The following is a 22,776-nucleotide window of genomic DNA, read 5'->3' on the forward strand; positions in this document are numbered from 1 at the left end:
AGTTGGTAAAGACAAATCAAGTCCGTTGATAGCTGAGGGTTTGCTCAAAATCCTAGAAGGCGATCATCAGCTGCGAGTGAGGAGTAGGGATCACTTTACGGGACTTCATATCCAAAGTGTTCCAGACCCCATGCGGCCTGATTCAGGTCTGAAAACTTTGGAGGGGGTTTTGTAGGCAATAAAAATTGCCTTTAATCCTTATCAGAGAAGTTCAGAACAAAACTGCTAAAACCTCGCCGGAAATAGCAGAAAAAGGGGAAAACGCAGATATCTCCCAAACCGTAAGGAATTTGGCAAAACGGAGGAAGCGAACCGAAGCCTTCGGCTAGGTTCGGATGGCTCCATCTCGTCGAGATAGGCGATTTTCATATATAATTCGTCCAATTCCGACTTACGGTTTGAAAGTTACGGCCTATTCTTCAATCCATGCTCAGGAGCTCGCCTGCAACTCAAATTCGCCTGCAGTCCCAAATCCGCCTGCAGACCCAAGTCTGCCTGCGCACCTGAGCTCGCCTGCAAACCCAGTTCGCCTGCTAGCTCGCCTGCAGACCCAAGTCCGCCTGCAGTCCCAAACTCACCTGCAGACCCAGTTCGCCTGCAAGCTCGCCTGCAGACCCAAGCTGCAGACTCGCCAGCTCACTGTCAACTGCCCACTTGGAGTATGGGAACAGTTACATCAGTGGTCAAATCCCACAAATCAAGGGAGAGGGCACAATACTCCAGGCCCGTCAGATGGCCGTCCACAGTACGAATGAGCGGACAGGCGCCGAAACAGCCTGCACCCTCATAAATGCGGCTCACCTCAGTTGTCCAGGTGAAGGGACGAGAGCCGCCAACGCTCGGTGGTTGGTCAGATCCACGCAAGCATCTGACAGCCGTTGTCACGCATACGAGGAGGGGCTTTCCCACTCCTATGTAGCGTGATGCAGAGCACAGCTCTTCGAATGACCATTGACGGTACGAATGAACAGCAGGACGTCTCCGAACAACGTGTGGTCACATCCCATAATTCAAGGAGCAGTCAAGCTATCTCCCTCACCTCTATTAGTGGTCAAATCCCATGAATCAAGGGAGAGCCCATGCCATCCCTTGCCTGTTAAAACCCATCTTCAGCAGCATGAAGAAGGGGGGATTGGCTGTTGCATATTCTGCTGGCTAATCTCCCAAAGGTTGAACCTGGACTTTTGCCAAAGGCTCCCCTCATTTGAAGAGACTCGTCGGAACTCTCCGACTTGAGGCTCTCGGGTAGACTCGAACCCACTTACATCGGACCTTCTACTGCGTACTGAAGCTCCAGCAGCAACTTCGATCGGATCGTCCAAGGGAAGCAGACTCGGCACGAGCACCGAGCGAAGCGTCCTATCGCCACCTAAAGTCCCCACACAAAAACAAAGAGGGCCTTCCCTCTGCTTCTGTTGTAAACATTTGATTTGTTAGTTTGTAATAAGCTTTCTTATAAATACAAACGAAACTCCTTTCTTCGGAAGAATCAAATTTTCACCCTACAACTTGACTTTCATATTAGTCTCATAGGTCATAAATAAATTCAAAGGCACGAAAACCATGTGCTAGAACAGTAGGGCACTCATGTCAGAACTCATACAGTAAAAGATCATGTTTCTGAATGGAATAAAACACGCACATGCGGGAACAGGAAGCCTAAAATTTTCCAAAAGCTAGAAAACTAGTAAATTAAAGACATGAAATATTAAAAGTCAAGGGTTTAATTTACTTTCTAATAATTTCATTCTCTTCTTCAGTGAAACCACGCTCTTCGCTCCTCTCAAATAAAGAACGCCCTCGACAATACACCGCTACAAGAGGTCTATAAGGTATGGCAGCACCTACAATCAACATACTGAAATGTAAATAAGCAATGATATATTATAGGTGTAAGCACTACAGTGGTACAGGCGTACAGCCAGTTACAGACGCACAGAAACTTGCATGACAATAGATTGATACATAGAGCTCAAACCCCCTCTGCCCTGGGGCTTATAGAAGTTGTTGAAAATATGTTTTACATATTTTCTTCCATAAGAGATGCATGGTAGGAAAGGCAGAAACACTTTTCCTCCCTAATAGGATACACATATTTATAGCAGTGAGTTGAAAAGATATAGAGATAGGTATGTGAAGAAGCAAAAGAAATAACAAAACTCAATTAAGGATGGTGGATTAATACGAACTGGCTGATTGCCAATTTGGTAGTTGACGATAAAGGTTTTACCCCAAAACTTAGCATATGCAGGAGAGGATGCATGCAGTTTTGTCATCTAAGAGAAATATAGACAATGGAATCTTAAACAGGATATCCAACAAAGTGAACAAATTAAAATATGATTCTACCATAAGCATGCAACAAAAGGTAGTGCATGCTGACAGACTCACATCTTCAATATACTACTAAATAAACTATCGATGCTAATGTGGGTACATCTTAAATTAATCTACTCCTATAACAAGAAATTTTATGCATCTCAGATAAATACGGGTTGACTGACAAAGGTGCTGAGAGGTCAGGTAATAATAGGTCAGAGTTCTATATGCTTCATAAGATTGTCTGGTCATTTAACATGCTTTCAGCTTAAGGTCATTTCCAGCTGAATATATGCTCTGTTCGGTCATTTGCTTCCTAGACCTTGAATTAACATGAAAAAAATGTTAACAGGGTAACTACAATCTGATTGACAGAAAAGAGAAAGCAAGTGAAAATCAAAATAGACAAAAGAAATTGCATAAGCCTCGTGACAAGCATAATACAAGTCATATAAGTGTCATTAGGGCCTACTGATTTCCTTCCAGCAACCTCTCACTTCTTTATATTTTCTGCAATTGAGTACCATTTCCAAGCCTTTCTCTCCTAACTGATTTGTCTGGAAAATAAAAAAAAGCATTAGCATTTATTACGATGTCAATTGATGCACATACACATGAAATTGAAAATAGAAGAGTAGCTGAAGAAAACATGAGAAACTTTTCATGCATTGTACATCAGTAAAAAGATCAAGAAGTTTTATTGAAAAAATAATCTAATAGTTGTTTCGCTCTTTAAGCAAACAGTGTCAACAAACTTGATGGGAAGCAAATCTATCTATTGTGCTTAATCATTGGTGCTAACAGGTCAACGTATTTAACTTAAGCTACATGAGTATTCAACAAGAATTGACTACTGCACATATATTGCCCAACTTATATCTGGTTGAGTGGATCTATATTGTGCTTAATCATACAGGCTAACGTGTTAAGGTCTTTAGCAATAAGTCTACACAAATATTGAACCCTAACTTATAATGGTCAAACAGAGTCAGAAAAATAAACTTGAAATTCAATATACAGTTTAAAAAAAGGTCACATTAAAGCTAAGAAACCATAAGTTGCAGTCTGTGAGACTCGCAATTTATAGAGGCAAGCCTTCCTAAGCAACCTCATGTGAAAATGCTTGAACATTAACAGGAGCATTAAACCAAATGACATCCTATCGCAGTGTAATGAAGAGTATTTGACAACAAACACTAACTCATAAAAGGGAAATACTAATCGTAATCACAATAGAATAAGATGGAAACTTGTGATGTGTGTGTATCTTATCCGGAGGAGTCTATCTAATTATTTGAAAATCAAGAAACTCACCTTTATGTAATTGTAAACAGAATCTTTGATCAACTGATCTTCTGCCTCGGTGAATCTTTTCCCGCGGACCAAGTTGTCCTCATCATATTCTTCTTCTTCACCGTCAGAGTTAACCTTGGGCGGAAATACCTCTATGTCGCCGGAAAAACTAACCCTCTTCAATTTTGAATTTTCCTCTGGCTGAGATGCCACTTTCTTCTTCATCGCCGAAGTAGGTTCCTCTGTCTCTTTTCCAACCTTATCCTTAGTAGCTTTCTTAGATTTTCCTGATGAGGGCTTCGCCCTGTCACTTGCTCCATCCTTCTGCTCATTTTTCTTCCTCTTCTTCTTATCAGTTCCTGCTTCAATGCTGACTTCCCCTTTTCTCTTCTTATTACCAATAACTGAACCATCGCACTCTTCGCTTTGATAACATCCTATATCTCCTGCAGTAGTGGATTTCTCACTAGACTCTAGTGATAAAAAACCAATCTTTTCGCCTTCTTGATCAACGCTTGTACTCTCTTTATTGTCATCTTCCTCTTTATCTCTCTTCTTTTTCCTCCTCCTCTTCTCCTTGTCTATCAATTCCATACTCTCTGTACCTGTTGCACTAGCAATCTCATTAGCTTCTAGCCGTAAAGATTCCACATTCCTCCTTTCTTGCTTCTTCTTGTCTTTCCTATGAGCTCTAAAATCATCTTTTCTATCAAAATCTGTGCTATCTTTATTGTTGTCGTCCTTTGCACCTCTCTTCTCCTTTTTCTTCTTCCTCTTCTCCTTTTTATCATTCAATGTCATCTCAGACTCCTTCTATTTGATACTTTTCTTATTAATATTTTCTATTAACATAGAAGAATCCAACAACGATTACATGATCAACAGAAACTAGAACTAAGAGCAAGGAGCAATGGCGGTGAGCAGAAGAGAAGGGGTGAGAATAAGATAGCTGTCACCGCCGTCAGGAGCTGATCGTCAAAAAACTGTAGAGGGAGGAGAGGAGAGCGACGATTGAGGCGGCAAAAGGGGGAGATGAATTTTGTTGGGAATTTTTATGTCCTAGATTGACGAAGGTTGTATTGCTGGACGCCCGAGGCCGAGGGGTGGCAATTACTTATCCGACCCCCAGATCCAACCTGACCCGACACGTCCCGTCCCGTTTTTACAAAATTTCCCTCAAATCATGAAAATTACTATTAGATCTCTCAAATCTTAAGTTATCCTAAAATTAGTCCCACAAATCGCTGAAATTGTTATAAGTCCTGCAAATCTTAAGTTATTTTAAGATTAGTCACTCAAATCATTGAAATTGTTATAGGTCCAGCAAATCTTGAGTTATTTTAGAATTAGTCCCTCCAACTAAGAGTAAAACTAGGAATTAGAAGGATTAATATAAAACAACCTATAAGAATTTAATGATCTAATAGCAATTTAAATGACTTTAAGTGACTACTTTGTCTTTATTTGCTATTTTCTCTATTGGTTTAAAGAACTAATTTTAAAATAACTTACAATTTGAGCAAATTAATACCAATTTTAATGATTTGAGGGAATAATTTCAAAATAACAAAGGTTTGAGGGACCTAATAGCAACTTTCATGATTTGAGGAAATAATTTCAGAATATGAAAGATATTAGGAACCAATATCAAAAAACTCCCTAAATTTATTATTTGATTCATGCAGTCTGCATGTGAGTTCCTTAATTGCTTGGTTTCTCAAGGAAAAATCGACCTAATATTTAATAAGACTAACTCTGACCCAAAATATCGTTGTGATGAATTTCAATGATTTTAGGGACTAATTTTAAAATAAATTAAGATTTGCAGGACTTATAACAATTTCAGTGATTTGAGGGACTAATTTTAGGATAACTTAAGATTTGAGGGATCTAATAGTAATTTTCATGATTTGAGGGTAATTTCATAAAAACATGTAGGGTTGGGTCGGGTCCAAGAGTTGGATAAGTAATGGTCACCCTTTCGGCATCCAGCAATACAACCTTCTTCAATCTAGGGCATAAAAATCCCCAGGAAAATTCTTATCCACCTGTTGCCGCCTCAGTCATCTCTCTCCCCCCTCTACAGTTCTTTGACGATCAGCTCCTAACAGTGACAACATGTATCTTGTTCTCACCACTTCTCTGCTCACAGCCCTTTCTCCTTGCTCTTAGTTCCAGTTTCATTCAGCAAGTAGTAGTTGTTGGATTCATCTATGTCAATGGAGAATAATAATAAGAAAACTATCAAATGGAAGGAGCCTGAAATGGCATTAAGTGATAAAAAGGAAAAGAGGAAGAAGAAAAAGAAGAGAGACGAGGACGATAGTAGTAAAGATAGCATAGATTTTGATGGAGAAATGAATCTAGAGCTTATAGGAAAGACAAAAAAAGGAAGAAATAAACATAGAAACATACCTTCACATAGTGAAATAAGCAAAAGAAAGAAATCACTTAGTCTTAACTCTACATCCTCTAAAACAAGTTATGATCCTCTCACAAAGTAAATCACTAAACAACATAAATATTAAATTTAAACAAAAATGTTTTTATGATATTCTTTTACTATAGATTCTTGTTTCTAATGCAAATTATAATCTAATCTACTACATTAGGGAACATAGTTTAAACTACATTTACATCTCCATTTGGAAACCATAAAATTTGTTCACGGAGATAGAAGGAGCTAACTTTGATATCAGCTGTGAATTTCATTGTAAATAACAAAAAAAACTGAACATTCATTTAAAAATGAAATCAGCCGCTGACACTAAAAAACCTCATAATCCATTATGGCATCAACTTCATAATGTTAACAGCTACAACACCCTCTTTGAAGCAGAATATTATACAAGTGTTTATTTCATAGTAAAGGAAAAAAAAATTATAGGTTTACTTGAAGAAGCAAGTATCAAAATGGACACAGAAACATGAAGCTGATAAAGGTATCAGAATATGGAAAACACATTAACTACCTAAAATCATGAATAGGACAAGATACTATTAACAAAATTGATTCACATTTTCATTCATATGCAAATGTATCAAGACAGTATACCATCATGATAGAAAGTGTGAAATTTCATATTAATGTCATCTATTAGTTGCCATGGTCTACAGCTGCAAATGTAGTTCATTATGATAAGTTTTACAGTAAACTAAGCACATTAATAATTCACCATTGAAAAGTAAATGTAAATACCAGTAGCACTAGATGTAGAATGCCTCGCAAAATACCTCTCGATACCACACTCTCCAGTTGCAAAAGTAATTCATTTTGTTATAGTTAAGTAAAGAGCACAGTAAATCAGACAAAATAACAAGACCAATAGCACTATGTCCAGAATACCTTGAAGGATATTCTTCTGTGCTACTTCTCATCATCAGAGCACTATGACTAGAATGCTCATCAATCTGGCTACTTCTCATTATCGGAGCACTATGTTTGCTACTTCTCATCATCGGTTTTAATTGTTGAAATCAGTTTCTCTACAAATTGAATTTCCCTTGCATCCCTTATAAATGCAGGCCGGTGATCTTATTCTTCTATTGTCATTAAAAGGACTCATCCCATTTGATCAATAACTTACTAGATAAAGGCGTCCGACAGGAAAAAGATTATACAAAATTTTGAGCACTTGATAAGCACGTCCATGATTTTATAGGTGAAGGCCTCCAACAAGAAACAGAAAATATAAAGCTTTTACCACCTGATAAGCTCGTCCATGATTTTATCCTCCAGAAGTTCACTAGGATTGCAATCTAAATCAGTTAATAACCTTTGTCTTTGTGGCACATATGCGAATATTGTCTTTGTGGCACATATGTGAATATCTAGATCTAATTTAAAGATCTCGCACTAGGTTAGCCTTCATGCCAACCATAAAATGAGAATGTGCACAAAGATTGTTGCAATTCCCCTAGACAAATTACTGATTTCATATTTGCAAATCAATATCCATTCTTCCTAGCCTTGTCGATAACTAATTAGCATACTAAATACGATGAATTTTTGGTCATAAACAATATAAGACAATTTAAGGCCATAGTTAACAATTGGTAAGTGCCAATTTGAAAATATTGGAAAGTTGGAGCAGCATTAGGAACTTTTTGTTGAAATATGAATAATAATTACATGTGACGAGAACATATTATCTAATCAACTAAACCATCATTGTAGTTATTCAGTAATTCTACACATGTGCAAAACACAAAAGGTTGCATATTTGACATCAATCGAATATGATACAATGAGTTCCATCATCCAATATCTATATGGATCATAGAGCCAAGGATCACAGTATTTTTTTAATACCACACCAAATCAAGCCCTGGAACTTCAAATATAGTATGATCACAAAGTTCTTTCCAATTAGATTGACAGTTAGGGATTCAACAAAGACTACTAAAACTATGCACCAAAAAATTCATAGCATATTTTTCCAATTTTTGACTTGTTTCTGCTACGCTTTAATACCTTATCAAAATCTATTCCATAAATACATAAATCAACTTGTCTGAGAAACAAAATTTATAAATCAAGTTCTGAAACTGAGAGAATACTAACGATAACTAAACCATCGAATACAAATAACATGCATATTGAAGCAAAGCGATACAAAATTTTCACCTTTATCTAGAATCATCATTTCAATTATTTCAAGGCACCAAAACCATAAACCAAAGCAACAGGGACTTAAATTGCAATCAAAATCATAAATCAAGTTCCGAAATTGAGAAGGGGAAGAAGTGTTTGGTACCTCGTCAATGATATGAAGGGGCTGAAGAATTCGGGTTTGCGAAGGTCGTCAATTTGTAGAGGGAGAGGTCGTTGTCGAAGATATGAAGTATGTGAAGACTTGGTGTTTGCAAAGATTGCCAATTTGCAGAGGGAGAGGTCGCCGTCGACGATGTGAAGGGATCAAGAACTTAGGGTTTGCAGGGAGAGGTCGTCGTCGATGATGTGAAGGGATCGAGGACTTAGGGTTTGCAGAGAGAGTGGTCTTCGTCGACGATGTGAAGAGATTGAGGATTTAGGGTTTGCCGAGGGAGATCTCGTCGTCGATGATGTGAAGGGACCAAGGATTTAGTGTTTGCTGCGGTCAAGCACATGGAGGGCGTCGTCATTGCAGAGATCACCGATCATGGTCGGGGACTATCGATCATTGATGATAGAAAGGAGATGACAATTAGGGTTTGTAAATTATGGAGGACTCTCAATCAAGTATCTGAGACAGTGAGCGGGAAATTTTTGAGGACTCTCGATCCGATAACTGAGACAAAAAGTGGGTGGCGTCAAAATGGGGGCTTAAGAGCATCTCTCCAATCCATTACACCAAATTTTACACAAAAAATAATATTTCTTTTATTATTCTTATCTTTTAACATTTTTATCTATTTAAAAAATATTTAACAAATTATATAATTATATAATATATTACATATAATTAATTATAATAATATATTTTATGAATAAAATAAAAATATAAAAATTAAATGCTAAATCAAATTAAAATATTACTTTCATAAATTCAACTAAAGATTACATTTACATTCAACTAAAGATTACATTTACATTTAACACCACAAATTAAAGTATAAATATTACTTTCATAATTATATAATACGAATGAAGGTTTGGAGGACTAATATTAAATTACCAATGAAGGTTTGGGGACTCTAATGTCAAATTATGAAGATATGGGGGGCTAATACCATAACACCAATGATGTAAAGGGACTGATATGCAAAGGAACAGCCTATGATCATCTCCTCTTTCTCCCTCTCTCTTAATTTCTACTCTTCGAATTTCCCCCTTTCGCTCCCTCGCCAAAAACCCTAACCCTAGAACTCAACAAAACATCAGCCTTGGTGCTCGTCCAATTGGGCGGGAGCATCTCCTGCGCGCTGCAGCAAATGAGCAACGCCATCCTCATCAACGAGAAGGTCATCGGTTTCACATGAGAACCTCCCCAAAAAATTCTGCGCCAAAGCTACAGTGTTGCGCCAAATCTTGTGCGACACTGTAGCACCTTCCCAAAATAGAGCTAAAAATAGCGCACGGTTGGAGAGTGAAATGGCGTTGAGTTTGCGTCATATTGGCGATTTAGCGTTGGGTTGGAGAAGCTATAATTGGGCTGCAAATGTAATGAAGCAGGCCACGCATGCGTGGATGTAAGTCTTTTACATCTGGGTAAAAAAAATTTGTGGACTCGATCAAATAATTGAGACAGAAAGTGGGTGGGGGTAATTTTTTCTTAGAATATATTAATCGTGCCAAGTGAAGATATAAAGTCTGTGAATTTTTTCTAGGAAGTTTCTTTTCTATTAACTAGTATAGTGCACGTGCTTTGGACGAGAATATATTTATTATGTTTTATATTTTTTAATTTTTTTGTTGTTGGCTATAAAATAATGAAATGACTTGCATAGTAATATAAATGAACAATCACAATTTTGTTTAAATGAATAAATTATATGATAAAACTATGTATAAAGAACTATATGATTAATTATCACAGTTTGGATAATTATTATAATTTATTAAAATAATTATTATATATTAAATAATTTCTTTTCTTTTAAATATAATAATACTATACATAGCATATTTATAATACTATTAGCAACTACATTTTAATTTAATAATTAGTTTATTGTACTATTAGTAAATAATTTACTAAATTGTATAATTATTAAATTAATTTAAAAACACTATTAAAATTATTATACTATTAATATTATTACAATTACAATAAATACAAATTATTTTTCATACTATTATCATACTTTTAAGAGGCTAATAAGATGAAAGACAACAGGTAGTTCTCCAAAAGAGGTGAAACCCAGAGGCATAAGAGCATCTCCAAGGGGCCGGAAAAATCCGGCCCCTTAGCTAGATTAAGGGAGAATGAAGGGGAAGGTGCTCCAAGGGGCCGGAAAACTTTTCCCTTCACCCCAAACCCCTTAACTCCCTCCCCAAATTAAGGGGAAGGTTAAAGTCCCTTAACCTTCCCCTTATAATTTTATATTAATATTTTTTTTTTAAATAAAGTTAATGTATAGTTAATTAAATTTAGTTAATATATAGTTAATATATAATTAATACTTTTAACATGATTTATATAAATTAATTATTATATAAATTAATTATTTATTAAATTTTAATATGATTAATTAATTTAATAATTATATAAGATAATTTCTTACTTTAAATTAATTATTTATTTAATTTTAGTTATTAATATTTAATTATTTATTCATTTATAAATAAACCATATATTTAATTAAATCTTAATCTATAAAATTAAAACACTAAATATGAATAATTAAGGGGTAAGAGGACTTTTAAGGAGGAACCATTGGAGGAGAACATCCCCCTCCCTTAAAACTCCCCCTAGATTAAGGGACATTGTAAGGATCCTTGGAGATGCTCTAAGGCATGAGCCTAATGAATTTTTCTTATTTTTAATTTTTGCAGAATTTTAAATCTATTTCTTTATTACTAAAAGAGAACAACAAAACAGGTGATATGAATAGTAACCTAATATTATAAACAATGAAAAAAATTAAATGAATAACCAACCCACGTTCCCCCCATATCTAGTACGGTTTTCCCTTTCCTCATTTTTATTAAATCTCTGCTTCGTCTTCTTCAACTTCAGACATCGTGTTCTACCTTGAGAACTCAAGCTCCGTTGTGGTTTCCCTTTCCCCATTTCATCTTCTTCCCTCTTCAACAAATTCCCATCTCATCTTCTTCCCTCTTCAACAATCCTGACCCCAATCACATTAGCATCATACTCTTCCTCAGCGACAACGTTGACATTAGTATCAAATCTCCTCCATCCTCAACAGAGTCCATCGCCGCCGCCTCCTCTTCAATCGGTAACATTCTCTCTCTCTCTAAAAATTTCTCACCCTAAAAATATTTTGATTTTGTTCCAAATCGCCTCTATTGCGGTTCTTTGTACCCCGGTTCGGACCCGAATCGATCCGATTCGAAAACCAAACATGGGATTATCTAGGGTTCATTCTAAATCTAGAGGTTCCTCCATCGAAACAAGGGGAGGTTTCAAACCCTAAAAGGTACATAGATAAGAGGCATCAACCGAGAGATCTCAATCTTATCCCCTTTTGTTCTTCAGTTTACTACATTAAGTTCAGAGAGGCTCCTCAATCTTATCCCCTTTTACTTAAGTCTATTCACAAAGACTCCTCATTAATATTGCTTGCAGAAGTAAAAGGGTGCTCATCAAAATTTCGTTTTTATTAGCTTTATGCATAGTCACTATTACACTTTCAAGGAGGATCTCCATATATTTACACTCTTTATGGATTAGGTGAACTCCCCTAGGTTTGAACTCATAAATTTTCTTCCATTGATTAGATTTCGACAAAATTTTAGATGTCTTATGCATCCATTGATTTGTCCTTTGTAGGGATTTGCTCGCTTAAGTGCTGTTTACGTTGGTACCGATATGCTTAACAAACCAGAATGCAAGGTAAGAAAATTATTTGCTAAGAGGGAAATTGAAAGAAAAGGGCAATTTTTTATGCATACAAATAATTTGAAATTTTGAAATCAATTTTTGTGTGGTTATTGGTGATCTTTTGTGTGCAGATTAAACAATGCTTCATTGATGATGATGATGGTGATGTTTACAGATTTAGTAGGACATAAGACAAATTTAGTCGCATAGATGGTTATGTCTGGTTGCTAAGGGTTGGGCATCGAATTCTTTAAGATGTTGTTCAGATCTCTCTATTTTTTAGAGTCAAATTTTGAACTTGCGATTTCTTTATTGTAGAGCCAAATTCAATGGAAGAACTTACATAAGAAAAAAGCAGATTTTTTGAATGTCTTTATATGAATATCCTCATTGGGCGATTGATAGGAATAACAAACATATGTGGAGGTTTTTTTGGGCGGGATCTGAAGATACTAAATGAGCATCTAATCATGTTAAATGGGGGGAAATGTGCAAACCTAAATGGCAAGGAGGGGTATGGATTCTCCACTTAAAAACTATGAATAAAGCTCTTCGAGGTAAATGGCTTTGGAGATGGACTGATAACACATCAATGATGTGGAGAGACATTATGTGTAGTACCTATTAATCTGATGTGGATAATTTGAACTGTGTGTGTCATAGCAGGTTTATCTGTCAAAATTTTGGAAAAACATCATCAATCATTTTGATAGCTTTATTTGTTGCAACTCATCTAATCTTAGGATATTGATTTGTCCTTTGCAGGGATTTGCTCGCTTAAGTGTTGTTTACGGTGGTACCTATATGCTTAACAAACCAGAATAGAATGTAAGAAAATTATTTGCTAAGAGGGAGATTGAAAGAAAAGGACAATTTTTTAAAAGGAACCACAAAAACGATGATCATTTGACCTTCCAATGGGGAAGTTTCAACCATTGTTTGCTGTTTTGGATGACAGGTGGAGTTTGAGGAAAGCCAAAAGGCTTATGGTGTAACATCTGAGGGGGAGACTGGCAAATGCAAGAAAGTAGCCTGTGGTCCTTCCTACTTACCTGACAAGGTATATATATACTAAATATATATCCATTAAAAAAGATTCTCATTGTTAAATTTAAACAACTTATTTTAGTCTGTCCTTGAACTTTTAAACTGAAAACTCTCTATTTCAACAAGTTCAGAAAGTTCGAAGAGTGTCTTGTGCAATATGTATAATGAGCCATCCTATCCTAGATACCAGTGATTCACACTCAGTGCAGATTATTATTCCGCAGAAACAATTAGGACGCAAATCTGACATGTATGTTTCTTTATTCCCTTGGGATGTATATCACTTCTAAATCTCATGTTTGCTATGACTTATTAGTTATAATGGATAATAATAATAATGGCAATAGTAGTGGCAACAATAAATGGAGTGGTTCTCCTGACCGAATCCTTTAAAGACCCTGTATTTCTTTTTTACTTCGATAAAGGAGGCATATCTCCTCTGAAAAACTATTTAACTTAATTTACCTAAGTAAAAGGGGATAAGACTAAAAATAAGCCACAGATGATAAGACTAAAAATAAGACTAAAAATAAGCCAAAGAGGCTCCTCAGTCTTATCCCCTGTATTACTATTTACCTCAATTTACTTAAGTCTATTCTAGAAGATAGCCACAGAGGCTCAGTCTATTCCAAGTAAATTTTCATACCATAGCTTTTGAATTGTAAATTTCAAAAGTTGACAAAGCTCACTGAGTTTTTAATTTAAGGTATCAAAATTATAATGGAATGTGTATTACATTTATCTATAGTTTGAGGATATTTGCATCGTTTCGAGCAAGCTAATAGTAATTTCAATTATTTGAGGGACTACTTTCATTAAATCATTAAATTAAAGAATTAATGAAAAGTTTGTGAATAAATATGGATTCTTGAATAAGAAAGAGAAATATAAAGTTAAAAGAAGAGTGAGTTTCATTGCAATTTTACTTATTAGTTTCGATATTAGTCCCTTAAATATTTCTTTTTTTGAATTATTCTCTTATATTGTTAAAACTGCTATTAGGTTCCCCAATTATTAAAATTAAACATTCACATTATTGAAATCGTTATTAGGCCACCAATTTTCGTAAGGTGCTTTAAATAACCCTTCGAAATGCTACTTCTACTTTTAATTGGAGGGATTGATTTGAAACAACTACTGAGATTTTGGGAAACTATTATCAATTTCAATAAAACAAAGGGCTAATTTTGATATTATTTAGGAATAAGAACACCTAATAGCAATTTCACTGATTTGAGAAACCAGTTTCAAAATATTAAATATTTAAGGGACTTATATTAAAACTTGATATTATTTCTTGCTCATCTTTTCTTTTTTAAAACTCTAATTAGTATTTCGCAGATGAATGAATTCTAATTATTCGGTTCACTTCCACCACTATACTTCATATCTAAAACAGAATACTTTATTTTCGTAACATGTTCAATATTTGCAGAAAATCTTTTAAAAACCGTGCTTGCACGGGTCTAAATACTAGTATTAAGTGAAGACAAATTAGGCACAAATTTCAAATTTTCTATGAAATAACATACTAAAATAATAAAATAATAGCGTGACCAAATGTTTCAAAAAAGTGAGGAAATGCATAATTAACAAGAGGTTATAATATATGATTAAAATGATTAATTATAACCAATGGCATATTTGAGAATTATCAAACCTAAAAGGGTAAAAATGGAAATCAAAAGTTTTTGACAAGTCAATCTTCTTTTATATGTAGTAAGTATTGAAGATATAGACTAATATGCCACACGTGCATTGCACGTGGCGTACTTGGTTTAAGAAGTTATTAGTAAATAATATATTCTACATTATTGATTCTTAAATATGTACTTACGACATAATGTTTACTTATGGTATATTGATACGTAATATATCATGCGCAAAAGTTACCAAGGCCACTAAATAAAGAAACTTAATATTAAATGCCTAGCATCTTGTTGGAATAGTAAAAAATTATTATTAGATGTAAAATTACAAAAGCTATAATAGTAAGATGCAATCACAACTATATAAAGATATTGTTAGAATAGCAAAGTTCATGGGAATTGTATATGTTAATTTTTTTAATACAGATTAAAGAATCTCAATCAAGAGACTGTGAACTCACGTGAAGAGCCAAAAGAAGACGCGTGAAAAGAAAACTCGTGGGGGCTACATCCGAACTCAACTCGTGATGATTTTTTGGAGGCTTCAGCGAGCTAAACTGGCCCACCCGAAAAAGCAAATTTGTGCCTATAAAGCCAAGTACTCCTAGGTTTTCGTGGAGTGTGCAATTGAGGGTGTGCAGGAGAGAAAAAGTCGGCTACATATTTCTTCTTTGACAGCGAAGGAGGTGCAAGGATTTTTAGCGGCTGCGGCAGAAAAAATCGCAGCAGGAGAATAGGAGTTTGTGCGGCTGTTTGGTGAAGAAAAATCAGCGGCTTTTGAGAGGGATTTTGGTATCCCCTTTGTGAGGGATCTGAGAGTTTGTGTGAAGGTTTAGATTGAGTGATTGTAAATCCTAGTTGTATTCTCTCTCTAATAGTAGATCCTCCCTCATTGCCCCATGGACGTAGACAGTTTGCCGAACCACGTAAAATTGATTTGTTTATGTTTGTGACCATTGTAATAGTTTTTAGGATCCCTTGACAAGTCAGTCCTAGAACTAATGAGAGAAAGAACCGATATCTCACTTTGTTGATATATTCGCTTCAGATTCTTATTTCCTTGATGAAACATGAATTCTTATTGATCTTTCTCTCTTATTGTGCACCAGAAACTCTGCCGAAATTTTCGCTATGCGCAACAAGTGGTATCAGAGCTCAGGTTTCAGATCTAGGGTTTGGTTGGAGTAGATCAATTTGGAGGCTCGTCTAGGGTTTCGTTTGGTGATAAATGTAAGATCTTTTGGTAAAGACTCTATCTTTTCAGTTTTGGATCTATTCTTCGTTCGTTGGTGCGTTAAGAAAGATATCGGGGTTCTTCGGGTGTCGAGGGTGGTGCTTCTGGCGCGAAGACTATTCAGAGTTTGAATATCCACTCTATGAAGATAGATGTGGAGAAATTTAATTGCATAAATAATTTTGGATTATGAAGATGCGAGGTTTTGGATGCGCTGAACGCGCAAAATTTGGAGGATATATTGGAGTTAGATGGCAAACCAGATGACATTGAAGAGAAGGTTTGAAAGAAGATGAATCGAACGACGTGTGGTGTGATTAGGTCTTGTTTGACTCAAGATCTAAAATATGATGTGATGAATGAGATTTCTACAAAGAAGATTTGGGAGATTCTCGAAAGCAAGTATCTGATAAAGAGTGTTGAGAACCGCTTGTATTTGAAAAGAAGACTTTATCGTTTTCAGTTGAAGAAGGGAACCTCAATTTGAGATCACATGAATACCTACACAAAGCTTCTTACGGATTTGACGAATGTGGATGTTATGATTGAAGACGAGGACAAGGCATTGCTGTTGTTGAGTTCCTTGCCCGACGAAGAATATGAGGCCTTCGTCCTGACTCTGATTAATGGGAAGACATCTCTTTCGTATAGTGAGGTCACTGCTGTACTGGTGAATTATCAGCTTCGAAAAAAGGATAATGAGACTTTAACTGAGTCGGTAGCAGAGGTGTTGGTCGCAAGTGGGAAGGGTCCAAACCGAAAAAAATTGAAAGTCACAGTCTAGAGTAGGACATCCTACAATTAGAAAAGATCAGTGTGCTTGGTGCAAGGAGACTGATCATTGGAATAAAGACTGCCCAAAGCTCGACGAATGAATGAAAAATAAACAAAAGGGAAAAGAGAAGCAACCATCATCAGAAGCAAACATCGTATCGGATGGTAATATTTCTGACTCTTTTATTTATTCGCTTTCTATCAGTCCTACATGTAGCTATTCGGAGGAATCTGAGTGAATGTTGGATAGTGGTGCGACCTATCATGTGTGTCCTAGAAGGAAATGGTTCTCCAGTTTTGAGAAACTGGATAGTGGTATGATGTACATGGCTGATAACCGTGTATGCCAAATCCTTAGGAAAGAAAGAATTCGCATAAAGATGTTTAACGGGACTGTTAGGGAGTTAAATGATGTGAGATATGTTCCTTCTTTGGGGAAGAACTTGATCTCGATTGGAGTTTTGGTTGAAGAGGGTCTGAATGTTCGAATTGAGGATATGGTTCTTAAGATTGTGAAAGACTCTCGGATTGTGATGAAGGACGTCAGGAGGAATAATCTGTATTACTTGACTGGAGGTATAGTGGCAGGTGAAGAACTGACTTCTATTAATTCGACTAGACTGCGATATTTGGGGCTTGACCATTCCTGTATTGATTTCTTGCATAGATTGAAAGAGGGTGCGAAGACCTGCAGTTTGAAATCTGATGAACATATTGATGTGAGCAAGAAGACTAAGGTGAAGTTTGGCACCTCTATTCACCGCGCTAAGGATCGTTCTGGAGGAGTTCACGTGAATGTTTGGGGGCCTTCCAAGGGGGCATCATTGGGAGGTAATAGAAGTTTGATTTTCTTTATTGGTGGCTGTTCTAGGCGTGTTTGGATTGCAACCAAATCCCCTATGGATAAAGTCCTAGTAGTCTCTAACAGTTTGAAGAAGTGTAAGATGGACAGAAAGGTGAAGGTACTTTATTCTGATTTTGGTGGGAGGTATAAGATGGATATGTTTCTGTAATGAGCCGAGCTCACGACATTTCAAAACACTTCGTTGGAAAGAAAATCTAATGACAACTTGATAGGATGACAAATTTGGAGAACCGTATCTTGCTGGAGGAGGATCGGTGTTTGTGGTCAAGCAATGATTTACAGAAAAGGTTCTGGACTGAGACTTTGACATATTTGAGTCATCCTATTAAAAAGTTATCAACTGCTGTGATTGGAGGTAAAACTCTATTGGAAGATAGGTCTGATTGTGTCACTTTGGATGAGGTTTCGATGAGGAAGCCAATTGACTCTCAGCAGGTGGAGAGTTTTGGACAGACCTTAATTGTATCGCAACAGGTGGAGATTGATGCTATTTCACATTGGGTGGAGATTATTCCATATACTCCAGATCATTCTGCATCGTTTGGGATTCCAACTGAGGTGACACAGTTTGGAGATCATTTGGTTCTGGATGCAGATGATGAGTTAGGTTTTGATTCGAGTGCAGCTAATAGATATAGTTTGGATATGACCATTGGTTCACCTCAGGTGGAGGTGTTTGAGACCATTGGAGGTGCTATCAGCCACAGAGTTGATATTGGAAAAGGGTTGCGAACTCTTCTATTGGATTGAGGTCGTTCGCGACCATTTGGGTAAACTACGTGAGGCTTGATTCCTTGGACAAGAGGATACGTAGGCAGTCTTTATGATGCAGCCGGGTTGGATTATTTGATGGGGGTGAGACCGATTTGGTGAGTAGACATCGACGTTTGGGAGAGTATTCGCACTCTTGTTTGGGTCTCGACTTGTTGTGGATTAAGTCCGTTGTCGTGAATTGTTTTCACTTCGTCCTGAACGTAACAAGTGGGACATTTATTTGGTTGGTGTTGGCTCAGTTTTGAAAAAACTTCACCAAGGTGGAGAATTGTGAACTCACGTGAAGAGCCAAAAGAAGACGCGTGAAAAGAAAACGCGTGGGGGCCACATCCGAACTCAACTCGTGATGATTTTTTGGAGGCTTCAGCGAGCTAAACTGGCCCACCCGAAAAAGCAAATTCATGCCTATAAAGCTAAGTGCTCTTAGGTTTTCATGGAGTGTGCAATTGAGGGTGTGCAGGAGAGAAAAAGTCGGATACATATTTCTTCTTTGATAGCGAAGGAGGTGCACGGATTTTTAGCGGCTGCGGCAGAAAAAATCGCAGCAGGAGAATAGGAGTTCGTGTGGCTGTGTTTGGTGAAGAAAAATCAGCGACTTTTGAGAGGGATTTTGGTATCCCTTTTGTGAGGGATCCGAGAGTTTGTGTGAGGGTTTAGATTGAGTGATTGTAAACCCTAGTTGCATTCTCTCTCTAATAGTAGATCTCTCCCCTCCTTGCCCCGTGGACGTAGGCAGTTTGCCGAACCACGTAAAATTAATTTGTTTGTGTTTATGATCATTATAATAGTTTTTACTTTTTAGGATCCCTCGACAAGTCAGTCCTAGAACCGATGAGAGGAAGAGCCGATATCTTACTTTATTGAGATATTCGCTTTAGATTCTTGTTTTCTTGGTGAGACAGTAATTCTTATTGATCTTTCTCTCTTATTGTGCACCAGAAACTCTGTCGAAATTTTCGCTGCGCGCAACAGAGACAAATTAATCTAGATTTCATACAAGAAATCAAAATATTTATGCAATTCAATCAAATATGTCGTATATAGGTTTGTTTATTCTGATTTACTCAATGAGTAGACAATAGATAGCCAATATGTTTTATTAGTTAATTTTTGTAGCCTAAAGTTGATAGGAACAAAGAATATATCGGTGGTTAATCAAAAAGAAGACAAACAAAGCTTTATGATTCAACACAATTATTAATGAAAGAACATAAAAGATGCTTAATAGAGGTAAGAAAATCAAAATGACAATTAACATTGAAAGCGTTCGGTAAGGGAACTAAAAGTGCATATGAATCAAGTAATCAATTAAGAATTAAACCATGAATACATCTAATGAACAAGAAAGCACAACCTATGACCTGTATTCAAAAGAAAAGGCGCAACTTATAACAAATATCACAAAAAGCTCTTCACAACATTGTGCAAGGAGGAAAAATCTTTAAATGGCTTTGGATAAACTTGAAAAATAAGACCATATGTTCTTTCAATGTATTAAAAGATCACTAGGAATCTTACCTGATTCACGATAAAAAAATGCACATACTAAAAACAATCTTTGGTTCCCAAATCGGATGTATACATACTCTTAAATAATTTTCCTATAGTCTATTATCCTTCTCTTTTTCAAGGATTCAAAAAAAACACAAATGAAGAGCCACAAATTGAACATGAAACATAATCTTCAACTCCATAAAAAATAAATCTTTAAGTCTACAAACCATTTGATAAATATTATCCAATGTATGCATGTGTACATACATATGCAAGCCACGTACACTATAAACCATTTGACAAAATTTCCACATAACATATTTCATAAACCATTGTGTTTGTATAGATATTTAGCTTAGCATGTAATGTGATGAGTTGAAGATGGATGGTCATCATTTTTAATATAGAGATGAAAAAGAGGTTATGTAAAGGAAAAAAAAATAAAAGAGTGGGTTAGTTAATTGGATCCATAACATATGCATTTATTAAATAAGTTATGGGATCTTTAAGAGCCTAAGACTAATTAAATATTATCATTACGATGATTTGCATTTAATTTAATTTAAGACTCATTGAATGAGACCTTAAAATAAATCAAATAAAGAAAATAATTAGAGTAAAGTTGAAATTATCAAATTTAAGAGGAGTAAAAGGGCATTCAAAAGTTTTAGCATTCCAATCTTTTTTTATGTGTAGTACGGATATGGATATAGATATAGATTATTAAATTATTTTTTCTTCACAAAAGGGGCATATTAAGTTGATCATCCATTGTTGCAGTAATTCGTACTTCATAAAAGACCTATAAGATACTTCTAAATTTCAAAGTCTATCATAAAATCCTTCTTCCACTCAACCTACTATCAGGTGATACGCACTGCAAATTAAAGTTTCCGCACGCATGTTTTCTTAAAGGATTACTTTTAAAGTGCATACTTATGCTTCTCCTCTGATAATCATGCAACAAAAAGCATGAAAAGGATCAACTCTTCTATTTGTGGTCATTATATTTGCTGAGGATCTTGTTTTTCGTCGATATTGGGAATTCAAGTTGATCTCCTTGGTGATGAGGTGGATGCTCTCGTGAGTCTTCTTGGAAAGATGTACATAGCACTTCATCATTACTCCCCAGTAGGGGTGCATTCGGTTTGGATACGGTTCGGATATCACACTTACCATAACCATAACTACTTTTTAAAAACGAATACGGATACGGTTCAGATATTCATCAGTAAGAAAAAAGCATTATTATATCCGCATTAAACGAAAACGGATATGGTTCGGATATTAGAGAGTCGGATACAGATATGATACGGATACTAATCGGATATTTGGGAAATAGATATGAATATGATATGACAAAAAATACATATGATTTTAGTTATGGTATTCAATATTTTTTATTTTTTGTTTAGGGCCTGTTATGATGTCATGAGGTTTGTCATACAGAATATGCGCAGTTATATGACCAACACAAATTTTCTCCTAAAAATTGTCATTGCCTTCAATATTGAAGGCTATAAGCTGCACGCCAGTAAGGTAAGTTGACAAAAGAAGGAAGGACACTAAGAGATGAAGATGAACAAGAAAACTTTTATCGTAATTATTTGCATGGAATAAAAATAAAATACAATCAAAACCTCAAATGCATATGTCGTACACTTGTGTTTGCAGGCACTGTTCAGTTGTTAAGAAACCTTAAAGTTGTTTTCAACAAAAAACCAAAAGAAAAAAAAAATCTCTTTGTCATTTTAACCTTTTCTTTTTTCTTTTTCTTTTTTTTTCCCCAAGAAGTTGTCTTAATAATAAAAAACAATTCAATCCATCAATGTTTTTTTTCAATGTTTATCTGAAGTATCAATCCTCACTGTAGTTTCACCCATGAAAAGAACACTCAATTTGCAGAGGTGTATGTTGGAGTGTAAAAACATAACCCTCACCCTTCACCACAACTACAGAGTTTCGATGCAGCAGAAGGAGCTTTAGAGGATAAAGCTTAAGTTATCCCCTAGCAAAGTAAATACATTTAGATTACCAATTTCACACCCTGTGCCTAAAGGAGAATGATCATTTACAAGTCTAATTGCACACTGAAGAACTAACAAAGGGAACAAACATTGCGCTTACCGTACCAAAGATACTACATAGGATGCAGTTAAATCCATGTAATACAAAATAACCGAGCTTCTCAAAAAATTTCACCCCATGAGGAAATGGGTTCTCTCAATTCTCCGACTCACCGAAAAAGTTCAATTAGGACCAAATTTATCAAATACCGGAACCTGTAGTTTCTGAAAATGTACTAAGTCAGCTAAATCTCCTAACGAAGCTTATATATTGACCCAGATTCATCCTAACTCATTATAGCAAAAACCCACTTCCTCGTATTAGTCACTAAATCAGTACAATGGCATCAAGAAGAAAAAACCCCATGAATTCATAAGAAAGGAAATATAACATGAATTAGAGAGGTTAGGGTTTAAGAGAGGGAGAACTCACTTGTTCAGGCTTGCCCGTGACCCTGGCGACAGCCTTTGAGGCCTCGGATGCTAGAGAGTCGGACTTCTTGAAGAGTTGAGCCGCGAAGAGGCGGAGGCGGAGGCGGAGGCGGAGGTGGAGCTCGGAGGAGGCTTGGAGTCCGAGGCGGGTTGCGATCTGGAAAGAAGACTCTAGGACTCTCTCGAGTTCTTTTGAGTTGAATTTGGGTCGGGTTGCGGATAACTTGCGTACATGTTATAGGCTCCCGGGGGGTTAGTCACCTAGAACTTAAATCTGGAATTGGGATAATCTGTGGGATAAATTTTTAAGGTGTTAGTCACATAGAATTAGGAAATGGGA

The 22,776-nt window shown here is 36.1% G+C and overlaps 1 protein-coding gene and 1 pseudogene across 3 annotated transcripts in view; one reads left to right on the forward strand and one right to left on the reverse strand.

The window, feature by feature from the left end:
- LOC109848506 (cyclin-D-binding Myb-like transcription factor 1) overlaps nucleotides 1-22,615 on the reverse strand; it is a 46,014-nt gene extending 23,399 nt beyond the window's left edge. For 2 of the 3 annotated variants that reach the window (XR_002248825.1, XM_020418022.1), the window contains exons 1-4: nucleotides 22,438-22,615; nucleotides 3,634-4,217; nucleotides 2,792-2,876; nucleotides 1,733-1,844 (exon numbers count right to left, since the gene is read on the reverse strand). Coding sequence is in view for 2 of the 3 variants with exons in the window: in XM_020418022.1 (XP_020273611.1) it covers nucleotides 1,733-1,844; nucleotides 2,792-2,876; nucleotides 3,634-4,206 (770 nt within the window). In the remaining variant the exon portion in view is untranslated. Of the gene's footprint in view, nucleotides 1-1,732; nucleotides 1,845-2,791; nucleotides 2,877-3,633; nucleotides 4,218-8,369; nucleotides 8,883-22,437 lie in introns of all 3 variants that reach the window. The other variant, XM_020418023.1, reaches the window with a different exon arrangement.
- LOC109847879 lies at nucleotides 8,720-13,438 on the forward strand (annotated as a pseudogene).

This window comes from Asparagus officinalis, chromosome 7 (genome assembly GCF_001876935.1).
Source record: "Asparagus officinalis chromosome 7, Aspof.V1, whole genome shotgun sequence".
Lineage (NCBI taxonomy): Eukaryota > Viridiplantae > Streptophyta > Magnoliopsida > Asparagales > Asparagaceae > Asparagus > Asparagus officinalis.